Below are 16517 nucleotides of genomic sequence, written 5' to 3'. Positions count from 1 at the left end.
ATGACAAAAAAGGGCTTAACCCGTTGAAAGGAAAACACCATAACTCTCTACTCAGATCAGATATGTTATAGTATCAGAGCTCAAGAGATTTGGAGCCCAAGATTCTCATCAAAGTTTCTGTTCTCATGGAAGCTTTTACAATGTCATTGTCCTTAAGGCTGTGTTTGGTTGCAATGCAAATAAATTTGCAACGATGCAAAACCATGGCAGGGCAAATGATTTGAGTGAAAATTCTGATATATTTTTGTTTCAAATTTTAGCTTATTTTGTTTGACTGTAGTAAAAATGAAGTAAATTAAGATACAAAGTAGAATAAAGTAAAACCCAAAACAAACTTAAACAAAAATTTGCATTATTTTCATTTGCACTCCCATGTATTTGTACTAGTGCAAATAAAATTGCACTTCAACCAAACACAGCCCAAGTTTCTTTGGTCTTGATCCAGTGTCACTGTATTTACCTGCATCCTTCTAATAACCCCAATGCTATTCTACTCTCATTTTTGCTCAGGGGAAAATTACTCCACATGGCAAAGTGATGTGGATCACATTAGAAGCCAAAAACATGTTTTGCTTTGTTGATATGGTCAAGTGCAACAATATGGTTACATCATGGATTCTTAACTCTCTTGCACAAGAGTTCCATTAAAGTGTAGCATATGCATCTTCTACAAGAGCAATATGGTTAGATCTTGAAGAGAGGTTCTCCCAAGGATTCATAATCCTAGGCTCTATTAACTGAACTGTGATCTTTCATTATTGCATCAAGGAACCATATGGGTTTTAGTAATGTTTTCAGAAATGTCCATTTTAGTATTCTAACAACAGAGCTGATCCTGATCATGAATCATGCTTATGCAATGGTAATACAAGAAGACCAAGCCATGATTTCTTAGAAGGCACCATGATCAATACCTTTGCTGCCTATTTTGTTACAACAAATAAATCTAGTACTCAAAATAATGGAAACTCAACTAGGCCTAAAACCGAAGTGTGAATATTGTAAAAGAATGGGACACTCCAAAGAGAAGTGTTTCAAACTCTATGAATGGCAGATCAGGCCATGAAGCTTGTGCTAGGGATGAATCATCTGGTTCTTAGGAGGTCTCACCTGCATCTCTCACCGTAGACCAATATAATCAGTTGCTGAGGCTGTTAAATAGTGATAGTCATGATCCATTAGCCACTTTGAAGGAGTATTTGGATTTTGGAGAGTGAGGCTTTTGACCACATGATTCTTTTCAAAGCCCCATTTACTTATTTGAACCTTTAATAGTTCCTTTTTCTGGTAGATTAACCAATAGTTCCTTAAGATGATTGGCAAGGGATGTATGCTTGGCAGAGTTTATTGCTTCAAGTTTGATACGTCAGTAGCTGCTTCAACCATATTGCATATAGGTAGAGACGACTATAATATGTGGCAGAACAAGCTTAGTCATGATCCTACTCATCAATTACATTAAGCTTATCTAGAAAAACTTTTGCCATCACTTTGATAAATGTTGATATATGAGGTCCTTATCATACCGTCTCTCATTCTGGTGCAAAATATTTCTTGATGATTGTAGATGACCAAGTATGTGTAGTTGGCTATACTTGATGAAATTTAATTCAGAAACATTATCATTGTTGTTTTATTTTATAATGGAATGGACTTAGTTCAAATGTAATGTTATAATTGTAAAAAATTTCTATTTGATTCCATTCAATTGTTCATTGCACAAAACGGGATTATGTATCAAATGTCTTGTGCTGATTCTCAGTAGAATGGAAGAGTTGAGAGGAAACACATGCACCTACTACTTGGATGGCCTCCTACGTATAACCATTTGTACACCTTTGGGTGCTTATGCTACGTATAGGAGCAGCCACTGCCCATAAGCAAGTTTGCAACCTTGAAACTCATCGGATATTCATCTCAAGAAAAGTAACCTTTTATGAACACATTTTTCTATATGCCAAGGTTTTCTTAGACCAGTCCCACAACCCAAATATTGTGATTAATCTCCCTCAAATTGAACATTAGGTTTAGTCATTTGCTCATGTTTCTTTAGATCAACCCATTGAACCTGTGGCAAACAATGCTAGCACAAGGCATTGATTCCAATTTCATACTCTCTCTCTCTCTCTCTCTCAGACACAGACACACACATCTTGAGATTGCTGGTCCATCTCGTCCTTAACATTCTAGAAGACCATATGCCCGCCTTAAGGACTATGTTTTCTAATTACCATATTCCATAACTACTGTTTTAGTCTCATCTTAGTCTATTGAACCCAATTATTACCCAAAAGAAGCTTGTGATCTCAATTAGAAAACTGCTTTGCTTAAAGAAATACAAAGCAATTGAAAGAAACAAAACATTGTCTGTATTAGACCTTCCTATGGGGAGAAGCTTGTTGGAGCTAAGTGGGTGTACAAGTTAAAATATTGTGTTGATGGTATCAAAGCAGAGCGCTACAAAGCGTGTTTAGTAGCCAAAGAATACATTTAGATAGAGGGCTATGATTATCATGATACTTATGACCCTATGGAAAAATTAGTAGCACTCCATTGCTTGTTGGCACTAATGACATCACTGGGTTTGGAACTTCACTAAATAGATGTACATGTCCCAACTCAAGGATGGAACCCATGGATCGTCCCAGATGTTAATACTACTTTTGTCTCCAACTCTCCAAAACAATACCTTTTTAAGAATCTCTAAACCAAATAACATACTCCTCCATCCTCATGAAGCTCTTGCCCGCGGGGTGGCATGAAGGATGGAGGACGAAGAGAAGTATTTACCTTTCAAAGTAGCACTCCACAAACTCTACTTATAATGGAGAAGGCTCCATGCTTGTTTTGCTAAAAGAGTCTGATTAAATAAGTCCATTCTCCGAAAATCGAGGCCTTATTTAACTTGGATTTGCACAATTTTAACCAAGAGATCCATTGTGTTTTTTTATTTCCATCCTTCCAGCCCCAAAAGAAGTTTGTATTAAGGTTGTCCAGCTTACTACAGAGAGATTTAGGAAATCTAAAATGAGTCAAGTAAGTTTGAATAGTAAAAGAAACTGCCTTAATGAGGGTTTTCCTTCCAGCAGGAGAGAGCTAGAAAGAGCACTGCCATCCCCCCATTTTGGCTGCCACCCTGTCCTTAAGAAAGTAGAATGATTCTATCTTCTGTTTCCCCACACTAGTGGGAAGGCTCAGATACTTACCAACTCCTATAGTCTTTAAGATACCTAGGTAGCGTGACATTAGGTGACAAAGTTTGAAAAGAGTATTTGCACTAAAGTATATGCTTGATTTATTGAGGTTTATCTAGACTTTTCACTATAATCTCTAATAATATCTTTCAGGCTTCCACAGTTTGTTAAACCAACTTTTAAAAAGAGGAAGATCTCATTAACAAAAAACAAGGAGATAGGGTAGGGCTAGTTCGAGATAGCTTCATGCATTTTAGTCTTCCACTGTTAACTTTCTCTATTGTAAATGCAGAGAGGGCCTGAGAACAAATAATAAAGAGGTATGGCGATATGGAATCACCCTAGAGGATCCCTTTAGACGCTTGAAAAGAGCCACATTGTATAACATTTATTAAGAGCGAGAACTAGGTAGATGAGAGGTAGCTATGAATAATCTTCTTCCAATGTTTCGAAAAGCCCATTCTCTCTAAGACTGCCAATATGAAGTTCCATTCTAGGAAGCCATATTCTTTCTGAATATCCAGCTTGATTTTTATGTAGTAGTCATTTCCTCTCTAACCTCATGCGCGAGCACAACATTTTTAGAAATAGACTTGTCCTTAATAAAAGCATTTTGGTGTTGGTCTACTAGCTCATTTAACCATGGCTTTAGACGGTTCACTAGAGATTTGGAGAAGACCTTGTAAGCTATGTTTGTTAAACTAATAGGACAATACTGGCCTATCTCACATGGGTTGGTGATCTTTGGTATCAACACAATAAACGTTTTATTCATCTCCAGAGGCACTTCCGTATTGTTGAAGCACTCCTTGATAGCCTTTGTTAAATCCCCGCCTACTATGCTTCATAACCTCTAATATAACAGGGATGGATAGCCATTAAGCTAAGTGCTTTAGTATCTCTAATTTCAAACACGGCTTGTCTGATCTCCTCATCCTCTAGAGGGGCATCCAAGCTTTCATAAGTTTCCTCAGGCAAACTAGAATTAATTTTGGTAATTAGTTCAAGGGTGATGGTGAATTCTCTGATTTTAATAAATGGTGAAAATGGTCAGAAGTCACCTAAGCGATGCGCACGTCCTGGGTGATCCACTCCCCATTATCATCTCTAATTCAGCAAATTTTATTTTGGTTGCGCCATTGTAGCACAATCTTGTGGAAGAATTTAGCATTGAGGTCACCTTCCTTGAGCCATTGGATTCTTGACTTCTAATGCTAATGAATCTCTTCCCTTCGAAGTTCTGTTAATAAGTTGGAGTGCAGGACCTTATGCTCTTGGCAATTTTTAGGTGTTGGTGGTATGAGAAAGCTTGTGCTTGATAGTTCTACTCTGCATTCTAATGTGGCCAAAATGATGGGTGTTCCATCTTTAGAGTTTTCTCTTGCATCTTCTTAACTTAATCATCATCTTCCTCGGTGCACAAATATTATTGGCAATAACTTCGTTCCAGGTCTCCTCAATGATCCTACTGCACTCTGGGTGATCTACCCACATAGCCTCGAAATGAAAAGGGCGAAGACCACTCCATTTCTGTGGATGGGTGTCGAGGACCATTAGGCTATGATTCGATCTAATAGCCAGCTCGTTAATAACCAAGGCGTCAAGAAAATTGGTTCTCCAATCCTTAGGGACAAAGACTGTCGAATCATTCCCTGAAATTGTCACAACCTTCCCACCTATTGTCCCAAGTGTATGATGATCCATGACAACCCAAGTCCAGGAGCCCACAAATATTTACAGCTCGTCTAAACAACCTTATGCTTTTACTTTCAGAAAGCCGACCTCCCTGTTTTTCAAAATTCCAAAGAACTTTATTGAAGTCTCCAGTTACAATCCATGGAAGGTTAAATGACTGAGTTAGAATCCAATATGACCTACGGCGGGAAGGTAATATAGATTGCATAGAACCAAATGTGACCTATGGTAATACCATCCATATTCTTGTGGTACACAGAAAGCCCAAATGACACCTAGTTGGTTTGAAGTTGGGGTGGTTCGGAAATCCATACTTGGTCATATTCTGTTCCAATCATCTGTCGTCTGTTCATAGTCGGTTGCTCTTGTTCCAATCATCTTTTGAAGCCAAAAATGATCATGCCTCACACCACCAATTCAACCTCTCTATTGGTCCTTACTGGACTTCACTCCCAGTTGGTCCAAGTAAATGTTGATGCGGCAGTCTTTTCTCGTTCAATTGGAGTAGGATTTATATCTGTAGAACCATTAGGGTAATTATGTAGCCAGAAAATCTTTTGGGCTGCCTCCATCTCAGTCACTGCTTGAAGTTTGGGCTCTGTTTTGATGGTTTGGAATTTGCTCCATTTTTACACGCACCTTGACTGTTATTATTCTTGAAGGAGACATATTGAAGCCTATCCATTTCTTGTTGGAGGAGTCTAGTGCTGCTCCCCCTTGTTACATTGCTTCATACGTTTCTAAATGCAGGTAGCGTTCCCTTCCATTTCATAGCATCTCGGTTTCTCATTTTAGACATGAAGGTTATCAGGTAACTCATGCTTTGGCTAAGATTGGATCCTACTGAATCCTTGTCTAGTTTGTACAGAAAAAGAAATCCTATTTGTTTTTCAGTTGCGCTCATGCTCATGAAGATCCAAAAATAATCCAAAGCCTCACACAATCTAGCAAAAGATAACAGTTGCAGCCCAGCTAACCAAAATAATGAAAAAATGACACCATCTGACCTGAGATGAATTTTGGAACTCAAAATTAGAGAACTGAAATTAAAGAAGAATAGGAAGACAACAAAGGGAACGAGTCAAAGGTGTTCTATCTCTATAGAGGATAATCATGGAAATATGCAGTTACCAAATAACATCTAATAGAAGGCTTATAACCGACAAAAGTAAACTACCAAATGAAAGTCACCAAAAAGCTAGAATTCTCATTGTCAAACTCGATGAAAACTCAGCCAATTCATGTTCTGTGGGCTAGAGCTGCTATTGTTCAGTCTGTCGATTGCATTAAAAACTCAAACCAAAACCAAATTTGAGAAGGGACAAATCATTAAGAGAAAAGTACAGAACTTGAATGCCAGTAGACTACACATGGCTCTTGAATTGGAAACTGTCACATGGAAAGATCGTTCTTGGTCTACCAAATCCACTCTTGCATGTGAATATTGCGTAAACATGACCTTAGACCAGTGGTGTTCTTTTTTCTTTTAGTTTTTAAAATGGCTCTCACCCACTAAAACAGAAATTAATCTTTGTTAACTGTAGAAAACAATGAGGGGCAACTCTTCCAAGAATATTTAATTTTTCCTTCAAGTTCTAAATTCTAACAAAACCCATTAAAAACCAAATCCTTCTACAACAGAGTCATTATCCCATCTCTCTCAATTATCAATTATCCTTCAAATATGGATTCTAAAGAGTTCTTTTTAGGGAGAATGACCAATCAGTCCAGGGTCAAAATTTGTAGGCTCAAAATACTATCAGGGTAAGTGTCAGGTCGAAATTGATGCCAATTCACGATAGGTATTGGTGTATAGAATATGGGTTGTGATCCTTTTGAATATTTTTAGTTTTGCAGTGTAAATCAGAAATCTACATTGGACGAATCCGTATTTTTCCGTTCCTTTTAGGGTTTCTTGCAAACAAGGGCAACTTTTTGCCCTTAATATCAATAAAAAATAATATTTTTATATAATAACTAAGATAGGGTAAATTTTTTGAAAAAATATAAGAAAGGTTACTTTTTTTCGTCTTCCTCCTCTGCTCTGTATTCATGCGAATGATCCCAACATTCCGGCGCTCCACTATCGCCTTCATGAACAGTACGAACGGCACGGATACCCCTGACATGGCCTTCTGCATTAGTTCGTTCATCTCCGGCTTGTCTCCGTAGTACGCGTTCGCCTTCACGAACGGCTCCTCTTTTAGGTCCACCACCGCCTCGTGCTGGAGGGGCCATGCCTTCACCAGTGTGTCCTGGTGGTGTTGCAAAACGTAAACAGCATAAGATAGACCCTCCCCGTCGGTGACCAGGATCTTTCCAATCTCCGTCAGGGAGTACTTGCGCTCCGAGAAGCCATCGGCGATGTGCTCTGAGAAGACGTCATAGCTGGTGAACATTCGAAGGATGCGTCGGAGGTTTTCGGAATTGCCGGTTGGGAGGACATGTGCTAGGACCTCGGAGGCGGAGAGAGGGATGTTGGAACTACCTTGCCAGATGGCGTCAGGAACCTTGAGGCAGACGATGGCGTTGAGGGACATCGGGACGCTGATCATGTTGGCGAGCTCCAATATGGCCAGCCTGGCGTTGTTTCGGGTTTCCGTTTTCTCATCCGCCATGCCGTAGATCTCTGCTTTTGAGTTCTCACTTTTCAGAGACGAATTTCATTGCTGCTGTTGGTTTTTGATAAGTGATGGAGTGATACTATGTAACTACACGGACTGTCCACTGCTGTTTCAGGTTTCCACTGTTTCGTTCGCGGGTATAGTTGTCGCCAGCGACTTTAACCTCCCACGTATGTAAATTATTTTAAAAAAGTATTATTTTTTTTAATATTAAAGGCAAAAAGTTCCCTTTATCTGGCTAGAAATCCTTCTTTTCATTGCACATCGAAACATTTGATTGATTGAGAAGTCCTGCACTTGAAACAAATACATTGAAATGCATGAGATGTAGAGTAGAGAGAAGTCGGATGTCGAAATCCCAAAGTCTAAAGGATAGATTTAAAAAAGGGTAAATTTTTTAAACTACCGGTTTAACTAATTAATCATCTCTACCCTTATTGTTTGAAAATTGACTAACCCTTAACGGTTAAATATGGATGGAAAAGATAAAATACCCGTTATACCCCTATGCGAAATTATATTTTTATCCCTGTTTTTAACTTAATTCAATCCCTCTCAGACAGGCTCCCATCGCCATCGTCACCGACGGCGGTCACTGCAAATACCGAACAGCGGAGGTCCGGTGGAAGTCGACTCCAACCGACGACGAACGGCGCTGGAACCACCACGGACTTCCGCCGGAGGTCGGTGGCTTTTTTTCTCCTCTGTTCTTCATTCAAAGTCGTTTCTTCCTATGTATCTAATCTCTCTCTCTGAAACGTTCCAGATCTACACACGGGTGTGACAGAGGAAGAAGTGCTCCCGATCCCAGTATTCTATAAATCTTGTCTCCAGCTCGTAGAAGCTGTTGACCACTATACCCTGGCTTTCGGAAGCCGCTATGCCTTCCTCTACGATAAATCCGTAATGGGGACCGCTGGGCTCAGCCATGTCAAAGGGATGAGTGAAATCGTTCTCAGTGAATTTGAGCCAAGGGGAATTAGGAATGGTAAAGGGCTCGTCGTCTGATTTGACATTTGCGATGAATCGATTATCAATCACGACATGGAAGATGCTCGCGGCGAAGTTGTTCATCCCAATAGAATATCGCTCTGGGTATTCCGAACTTGGACGCAAACTTTTTGTGTCCAGGAAAGGAAGCCGTTAGAGATGATGCAACTGACGCTTGGAAGACTTTGGAGCACTTGTTCAAAGTCTGGCTGCATCAATCTGGTGGCTTTAGCAAACGGGACGAAGAGACTCATAGACGGAAGCCGATCGGTGCTGTAGATCTGGGACGTTTCAGAGAGAGAGAGATTAGATACAGAGGAAGAAACGACTTGAACGAAGAACAGAGGAGAAAAAAAACTCACCGACCTCCGGCGGAAGTCCGTGGTAGTTCCAGCGCCGTTCGTCGTCGGTTGGAGTCGATCTCCCTATTTTCTTCTTCCTCCGTCCCCCTCTGGGACTTGTGACTTTAAAAAAGGAGAAGATTTCTCCTATTTTCTTCTTCCTCCGTCAATTAGATACAGAGGAAGAAACGACTTTGAACGAATAACAGAGAAACTCACTGACCTCCGGCGGAAGTCCGTGGTGGCTTCAGCATCGTTCGTCGTCGGCTTCCGCTGTTCGGTATTTGTAGCGACCGCCGTCGGTGACGGTGGCGATGGCAGCCTGTTTAAGAGGAATTGAGAGCATTTTACCTATCAATTCCAAGAAATTTATCAAATTTATCCTTTAAAACAACATTGAAACCATATGAATTGTTGGGGTTTTCCAGAAAACGGAAAAAACCCTCCAAAAATAAGCGTATGCCGCTGAATGCGGCGAACACACGATATTCTTTAGTAAAAGGCGAAAGAATAGTTCGCTCTGTGTTCACCGCGCGGCTGCGTGAAGGCGAAAGAAAGCTCAACAGAATCTTATATAGAGTTCATGGTGAGTGGAATTCTTCTCTTCCTTCCGATATGGGATTCAGTGACAATAACTATGTAACCGTGGGCTCGTGGCCCATGGGCTTACAGTTGTGTTTTAGGGACTGGCTGGAATGATGTGGTTGAACTTTGGGGCTGTGAGCTAAATAGCAAATGCACAAATGTCGATTGTCGATCAAGAGGTCCAATTGATGGGTGTCCTCCAATTGCCAGAAAGACTATGTACCGTCTTTTCATGGTTTTATGTTTTAATGCATATAGTGATGGCACCTCTGAGTAACAAAACATCAAAGGTTTGTTCATATGCTCACATAAATATGTGTTTACTCCACAAATCTGTGTCAGTCATATTATTGGGGATTAAAAGTTCATGTATTTCCATCCAGAAAATTTTCAACAGAAAGAGCTTGAGTTGATGTAGAGCAAGTTTTAGTTTGTTCAGATAATAAATTCTACATTGAATGGGGTAAAATGAATACAATGTTAACCTTTGGCATCTTTATTTATTTTATTATTTGTACAAAATGGACACTCTTAGATTCAAACTGATTTTACCATTATACTAAGTAATGGATTTAGGTAAATTTTATATCACATCTAATTCTAAAAATTTCTAGTGCATATTTTTTTCTACTATGGGCCGTGGATTTTAGAAGGTCCTTGAAAATTTTTTGCAGTTGTATATGGATTCCAGAATTTGTTCTAAAAAGCCCAATATGAACAAATTAGGAACTTACTAAATGGATTTATTGATTATATTAAGTCTTATTTTCATCCATGGATGCATTGGTTAATATTGTTAGAGAATAAAAACTTATTCAGGATGCTCACCTAACAGCATAAGCTTTTAGGTTGAATGGTTTGCTGAGATGGTATCAGAATCTATCTGACCAAGTTGTCTAATGATTTATTCTTGTCGCCCTCATTATAATTAATTAAATTTTAGTACAAGGTATTGGGTGGGCCTGTGCTTATCTACGTTTCAAGTGCAATGACCTTTCGCGTGAGGGGCATGTTAGAGAATAAAAACCTATTCAAGAAACTCACCTAACAGCTTACCAGGGAAATATCAAGAATTTGGTTTTAAAAATGGATCAAAAGAGAATGCTTCATTTCTTTGTACGTGTTTTCTGAGAAAGACCCTCCTATATTTTTAAATTTCAACACTTTACCCCTGATTAGTTAACAGTGAAAGTGGATTTACCAATCTGCTCATTCGAGATTTATTGGGTTAATAGCACCAATGACAAGCATCATGAAAATACCCATCATAAAGCATGGTATTTGAAGATCAACCACTTGTTTAAGGCGTTGAAGATGAACAACTTGTTCAATGGTATTTTAATACTTACAATATTTAATGATATTTTTAATAATTAACAGTATTTTTAATAATATAGTTATTAATTAACAGTATCTATTAAAAATGGTATTAATAATTATAGTATTTTAATAATTGCTGTATTTATTAATTATCAGTATTTTCAATAACATTATTAATTAACAATATTATTAAAAATAATGTATTTATGAATTAACAATATTTTTAATAAATACTGTTAATTGTTATTATAGTTTATTTACATAAATTATGAAATTGGCTTAGTTTTGGACATTCTTATTATAGCTTTTTTCTTTTGTCAAATTGATTGGAGCATTATTTTGATTCTTTTAATTTATTGACAAGTCTTAGTTGTTTCACTATTAATTAACAAAATAACAAAATTCATACATCACACGAGTCCCCACTAGTATCAAATCATTATTGAAGCCTTCCGGTTTTAATTTGAAAGTGAAGAATAAAATACCATTTGCAAGTGGGACTGAAGCCTTCTATTCTAGTCTTAGAACTTGTTAATCTTGTTTTATCACTTGATCATAGGGTTACCCCTTGGAAATTATATCTCAACCCATAACCTTGAAATACATATAGTATACATGTGCATCTTAACCCCATATCCCCTTCTAGTCTCACAACTTGATGCTCTATTAGACTTTTGCACCTGCACTCGAACTCCGACACCTCAACCCATTTATTAAAGCACTCGAACCTGTTTCTTTACCTTTACCAGTCTCTCCGCTCAATTTCCGTCAAATTCAAACCCGTCAACAATGATAACAAAACAGAGGAACCGAAAACAAAACAATTATTAGAAAATGAAGGATCAAATTGTTTTTGTTATATATGTTGATGTTGTGATGTTATGGGGTTAGAAGATTTTTTATTTATCACTTGCAGCTACAAGTAGGGGTGTAAACAGTATTTGAAAATCCGATTTCGAATTCGATATTCGATATAATAGAATTAAATTCGGATAATTCGAATAGTTAATCAGATTCGAATTCGGATATGACCTGATTCAATTCAATAAATATCCGAATTCGACCGATTATTTAATTCTTATATATAATATATAAAATATTTATATAATTTATATATAATAATTAAGTTATATAAATAATTTATATATTTATATACTTTATATCAATAAAATATTTATTAATTATCTAAAATAATTAATTAATCAAATTCGAATCGAATATTTGAATATTTAATTGAATTCGAATTCGGATGTTAATTTTCAATATCCGTCGGATATTGAATCGAATTTGGATATCATTTTTTAATCGAATTCAAATTCGGATATTACCTGATCCGATTCGAATTCGATCCATTTACACTCCTAATTACAAGTACTTCATTTATACGTATTTATCTTAAACTTCATTTATACGTATTTTTTAATCGTATTTATCTTAAACTTCATTTATACGTATTATTATTATTATTATTATGGTGATGTAGTTAACTTGGAAGGAGATCCCAGGTCAATGGGAACTATATCCATCGACTTTACCAGTTGACACCTTCCAATATTGGTTCCATTATTAATTTACTTTGCTCATCCACTCTATAGACAGGTGATGTATAACAGAGCCAATAAAGACTTATAGAAATGCTTTTAAAAAAAAAGATGTTGGAAAGTAAGATACCGATTACCATGATCATAAAACTGGGGAATCATGTTTATGAAAACTTGATTCAAGAAACAATTGCCTTCTCATATTCAGATCATAAACCGATCTTGCTGAGGGAGTTTGTAAGGCTGAAAAAGTCTTAAACCTTTTAGATTTGAGAGTATGTGGTTGGACCAACAAGCTTCAAATTAATGAAGAAATAGAAATTTTTTAAAGGAGGATTTAAAGAAATGGAGCACTCAAATTTTCAGTTATGTTGTGAAAAAAGAAAGATGGAGGTCTGGCAGAATGGTTAGGCTGGATAGATTGGAGGAGGAAGATAATTTATTTTAGGCAGGGAGGATGGAGAGGGAGAGGCTGAAAGTAAAGTTAGAAAATTTAATTCGTTATGAGGAAATTTCTTGGAAGTAGAAGACAAGGGTTCAAGGGGACAGAAATATAAAGCTTTTCCGAGCTAAGCTATGGTGAGGGGGAGAAGAAAAAGGAATGTGATTATGAGATTGGAAGGGGAAGATGTGCTTATTGGCAATCAATAGGAGATTGCTGAAGAAATTAGGAGTTTCTATGAGATTTTGTACAAAGCCTTGTCAAATAGAAAATGTTGTTTAGGGGACATAGAGTTAGGGAAATTGGAAGAAGGGGTTTGGAAGTGGTTGGAGAGAGAGGTTTGGGATGCAATTAAGAAAATGAAAGGAGATAAAGCTCCGGAGCTGGTTTCTACAAAATGTGTTGGGCCATAATGTTTTGTACATTCATTGCCCTATTAAAAAAAAGGGAAAAAATGTTCTCAGTTCAGCATTCAGAAAAGAATGCAGGAAGGGTTTGGTTTATTAATCTCGAGTGGTGTTTTCAGTAGGAGCTCTGTCCTGCCATTTGCTCAGCATCTCATTCACTTTGGGTCTGCATGGTAGATTTTAGCTCAAAAACCCTGTTTTGCATTGCATGGTAAATAGACATGCATCTTTTGTGCTAAATGTGTTCCAATAAGATAAAAGAACAATAAAAATGACATGGAATCAAAATCTTATGAATGAACTCTGTTTGAAAAGAAAAGAAAATTATATTTGACACAAGACAGGCTTGGGTCCTCACAAAGATTTTCCAAATGACCATTTATTCAATGGTTGAGATGGCAGTTCCAAAATGGACCCTTATAGTCCATTTTATGTTTTATCCTGCTTCCATATGGCAAGCTATGTAGTAGTAAACTAATCATTCTATGTAGAGGGAGATCAAGGATGAATTTACATCTGAACCCCACAGAGGACACTCCACATGCGCATCTCAATATGTATTGGAAATATCTTCGTATTATTTGTCACTAGGAGATGTTCTCAATACACGGTTGGGATGTACTGTGGGCCGTAGATGGTAATTCCTCAACGATCCTTATTTTCCAAGTATGTTTAAAAGGGAATATTTGGATTCTGGCTAAAGAACTATTTTCAACCCATCGCCGTGTAAAAATCAAAATCAACTTTGACATTTCCGTGTAAAAAATAGGTGAAGTAGCAATGGGTTGCATCGTTAGACTCTGGAAGACTGTTCATTGAAATCGGATGGCTGAAGGAGGATATGGACAATCTATCTAATCCACATGGTAAATGTCTAAAATATATAGCTATAGTGGGAGAGAGCAGAGTTGGCACAAAACTATCCATGTGAAACAATGTCAGGTATCTTCTCCATCCTTTAATGAAGTCACATTTCTTGGTAGCTGGAGAGTATATCTTTGGTAGGAATAAGCCATTGCAGAGTATATCTTTAGTGGGAATAAGCCATTGGCTAGCAAAGCCATAAAAGAGTACTTATGGTCATGTCTTTGAGGCCATATTGATGCAACTGCATTGGCACAAATTATACACACCATCACGCACAATGTGTCATATGCGAATCCTAGTGCATTCACATTCAATCAATGCCAAACAACCTTTACCTCCGTTAGACTCAGTTTTAGATGAAACCTTGGTAATGATAGAGAGGGAGGGAACTTTATAGTCTTAAACTTTTCATGCCCAATATCAAACATACTGATATAAAATCTTCTATTGGAGGGTCTGATTCTATTGATCTAATGGAAGGGATCCATCCAAGAAAAACATCCCTTCCGACCAACAACCATGGCCAATACTAGGAGGGGTTTCCAATTCTCTCCATGAGCTTTCACCAAGAGTAATGATCTCATTCCTGAATTGATACATGTTTTGAATCATGTCTACCCCTAAACATTGTATTCGAAGAACCTTATACTTATTTCCAGTGAAATTGACACCGAAACCAATTTTGGGAGGAATTATATCCTCAGGATCTGAAGTTGAATATGAATCTGATTTAAGCAATGATACACATTCTTTCATAATCGGATTGTAAATGTAGGTTATCTCCAATGAGCAACATGGATAGATGCAGAGCAAGCCATTGCAACAACCGCTGATGATGTATTATTGCATGAACTCCATCGGAAACTTCCTGTCCTACTAAATCATTATTTGATCTAACAAAAGTATACTATCTTTAATGGCATATTTCTCATAAAGGATAATGCGCTTCAGCCTGGTGTTTGCTTGTCTCAACTGCAGCTCGTTGAAATGAGGATCCAGAATTGACTTGCACCAGCTTTTACAAACGAGCTTGCATCTGAATATGGACTCGATGGGAAGCCTCGATAAGATCTCCCATATGATTTCTGGGGGAAGATGATAAATAATTGTCTTGCTTCGTTTATTATCTGCTTCTTTAAGCCCTCTCGTTAGGGCCTCTAGGTAGGTCGCTCTCGTGACTTTGATTGTGGATCGTCTCTTTATATCCTCGTGTAGTAGCAGACTTGGAGTCATTCTTGGAATTGGTCGATCCTCATCCTAATTCCTAAACCGTGATGGATTACTACAAAATAGAAACTTTCTATTTTGAATTAGGAGAGAAACAATAAGATCTCAAACATATGCTGACCTACTAGCGTAGCAGAACTTTCTAGCTTTAGAGATGGGCCCACTTTCAAAAAGCTGGTTTCAACTGCAATATAAAAGATTTGGGAAGAAGATTTTTAATTGCACTGGGCTTTGGGTTAGAGTCTGGGCATAATTCCCCCCGCCCCCATCCAATCCGAACTGGGTATCATCCACAACAATGACTTTCATATAAATTAGTGGGCCCAGTGCGATGCACGGGTTTTGTTTTAAGTGATAGTTAAATAATAGAGATAAGAGTTGGCATTGCTTTATATTTTGTTTTTTTTTTATTTAATTAATAATTAGTCATATTTCACATAACACTTTTAATAATTTTTTATATTAAAAAAATAATAATAATAATTAATTTTAGCTAGGGTTATTTTTCAAACTGATGAAACTGATCAAATTGACCAATTCAACCTGAATTGAATAGTTTAGCAATTTCCCAACCTAATCAGGTTTGGTCAATTTCGGTTTGGCCATTTCAACTAAAACCAAACCGATCCAATCATATATTTCTTAGTCTAAAATATTTTATATTATAAATTTAAAAATTTTAAATAATGTTTTAATAATATCACTGTATTTTTTAACTTTAAATCTTTCTAACCAACCGACCAAACTAATATAACCTAAGTTCACTAGTTTTCACTAATGGTTGGTTAGTTTCGGGTGACCATCACCAATAATTATTGAAAATTTAAAGCGAAAATACAAAATTACTAGAAATGTACTTATAACAAAAATACAATAAATAACTAATAAAAAGCTTCAATAACTCCATGTTATTTAATCTATTTTTACTATTTAAATAATATTTAATATTTTCTAATTAATTATATTTTACATTCTTATTGTCCAATATTATTAAATCTATTATAATTAATTTTGTGTTTTTGATAAATTTTGAAAGTAATTACATAATTTTGTTATTTAACCTATTTTCTTAAATAATGTTTAAAATATGATTTATTATTAAATTTATGATATTTAAAAATTAGTTATTTATAATATTATTTAGTTATTTTTCAAATTATTGATATTTTATATTCTTATTACCAAATATTATAAAATCTATCATAATTACTTTTTTGATAATTTTTTATTTAATCTATTTAAAAATTTGTTATTTACAGTAATATATAATTATTTCAAATAATA

General features: G+C 36.6%; 1 protein-coding gene and 1 pseudogene across 5 annotated transcripts; both read right to left on the bottom strand.

Moving 5' to 3' along the window:
- Positions 1–4183: 4183 nt before the first annotated feature.
- LOC104607311 (nicotinate N-methyltransferase 1-like) lies at positions 4184–9406 on the bottom strand. 5 transcript variants are annotated; one of them, XM_010272942.3, is made up of 3 exons: positions 8866–9406; positions 6910–8784; positions 4184–5896 (listed from the first exon to the last, which is right to left on the bottom strand). In XM_010272942.3, the coding sequence occupies exons 2-3, from the start codon at positions 7505–7507 to the stop codon at positions 5862–5864; spliced, it is 633 nt and encodes a 210-aa protein (XP_010271244.1). In that variant the 5' UTR covers positions 7508–8784; positions 8866–9406; the 3' UTR covers positions 4184–5861. The 5 variants fall into 5 exon arrangements, with proteins under 5 accessions (XP_010271244.1, XP_088758736.1, XP_010271241.1 ...); XM_088902610.1 differs by lacking the exon at positions 4184–5896 and having other exon boundaries at positions 5950–7804; positions 8008–8784; XM_010272939.3 differs by lacking the exon at positions 4184–5896 and having other exon boundaries at positions 5950–8784.
- On the bottom strand, positions 9271–9383 carry LOC148792190 (U5 spliceosomal RNA; annotated as a pseudogene).
- Positions 9407–16517: the final 7111 nt, after the last annotated feature.

This window comes from Nelumbo nucifera, chromosome 4 (assembly GCF_055504915.1).
Source record: "Nelumbo nucifera cultivar China Antique chromosome 4, China Antique-T2T, whole genome shotgun sequence".
Taxonomy (NCBI): Eukaryota; Viridiplantae; Streptophyta; class Magnoliopsida; order Proteales; family Nelumbonaceae; genus Nelumbo; species Nelumbo nucifera.
This window is presented reverse-complemented; position numbering and strand designations above follow the sequence as displayed.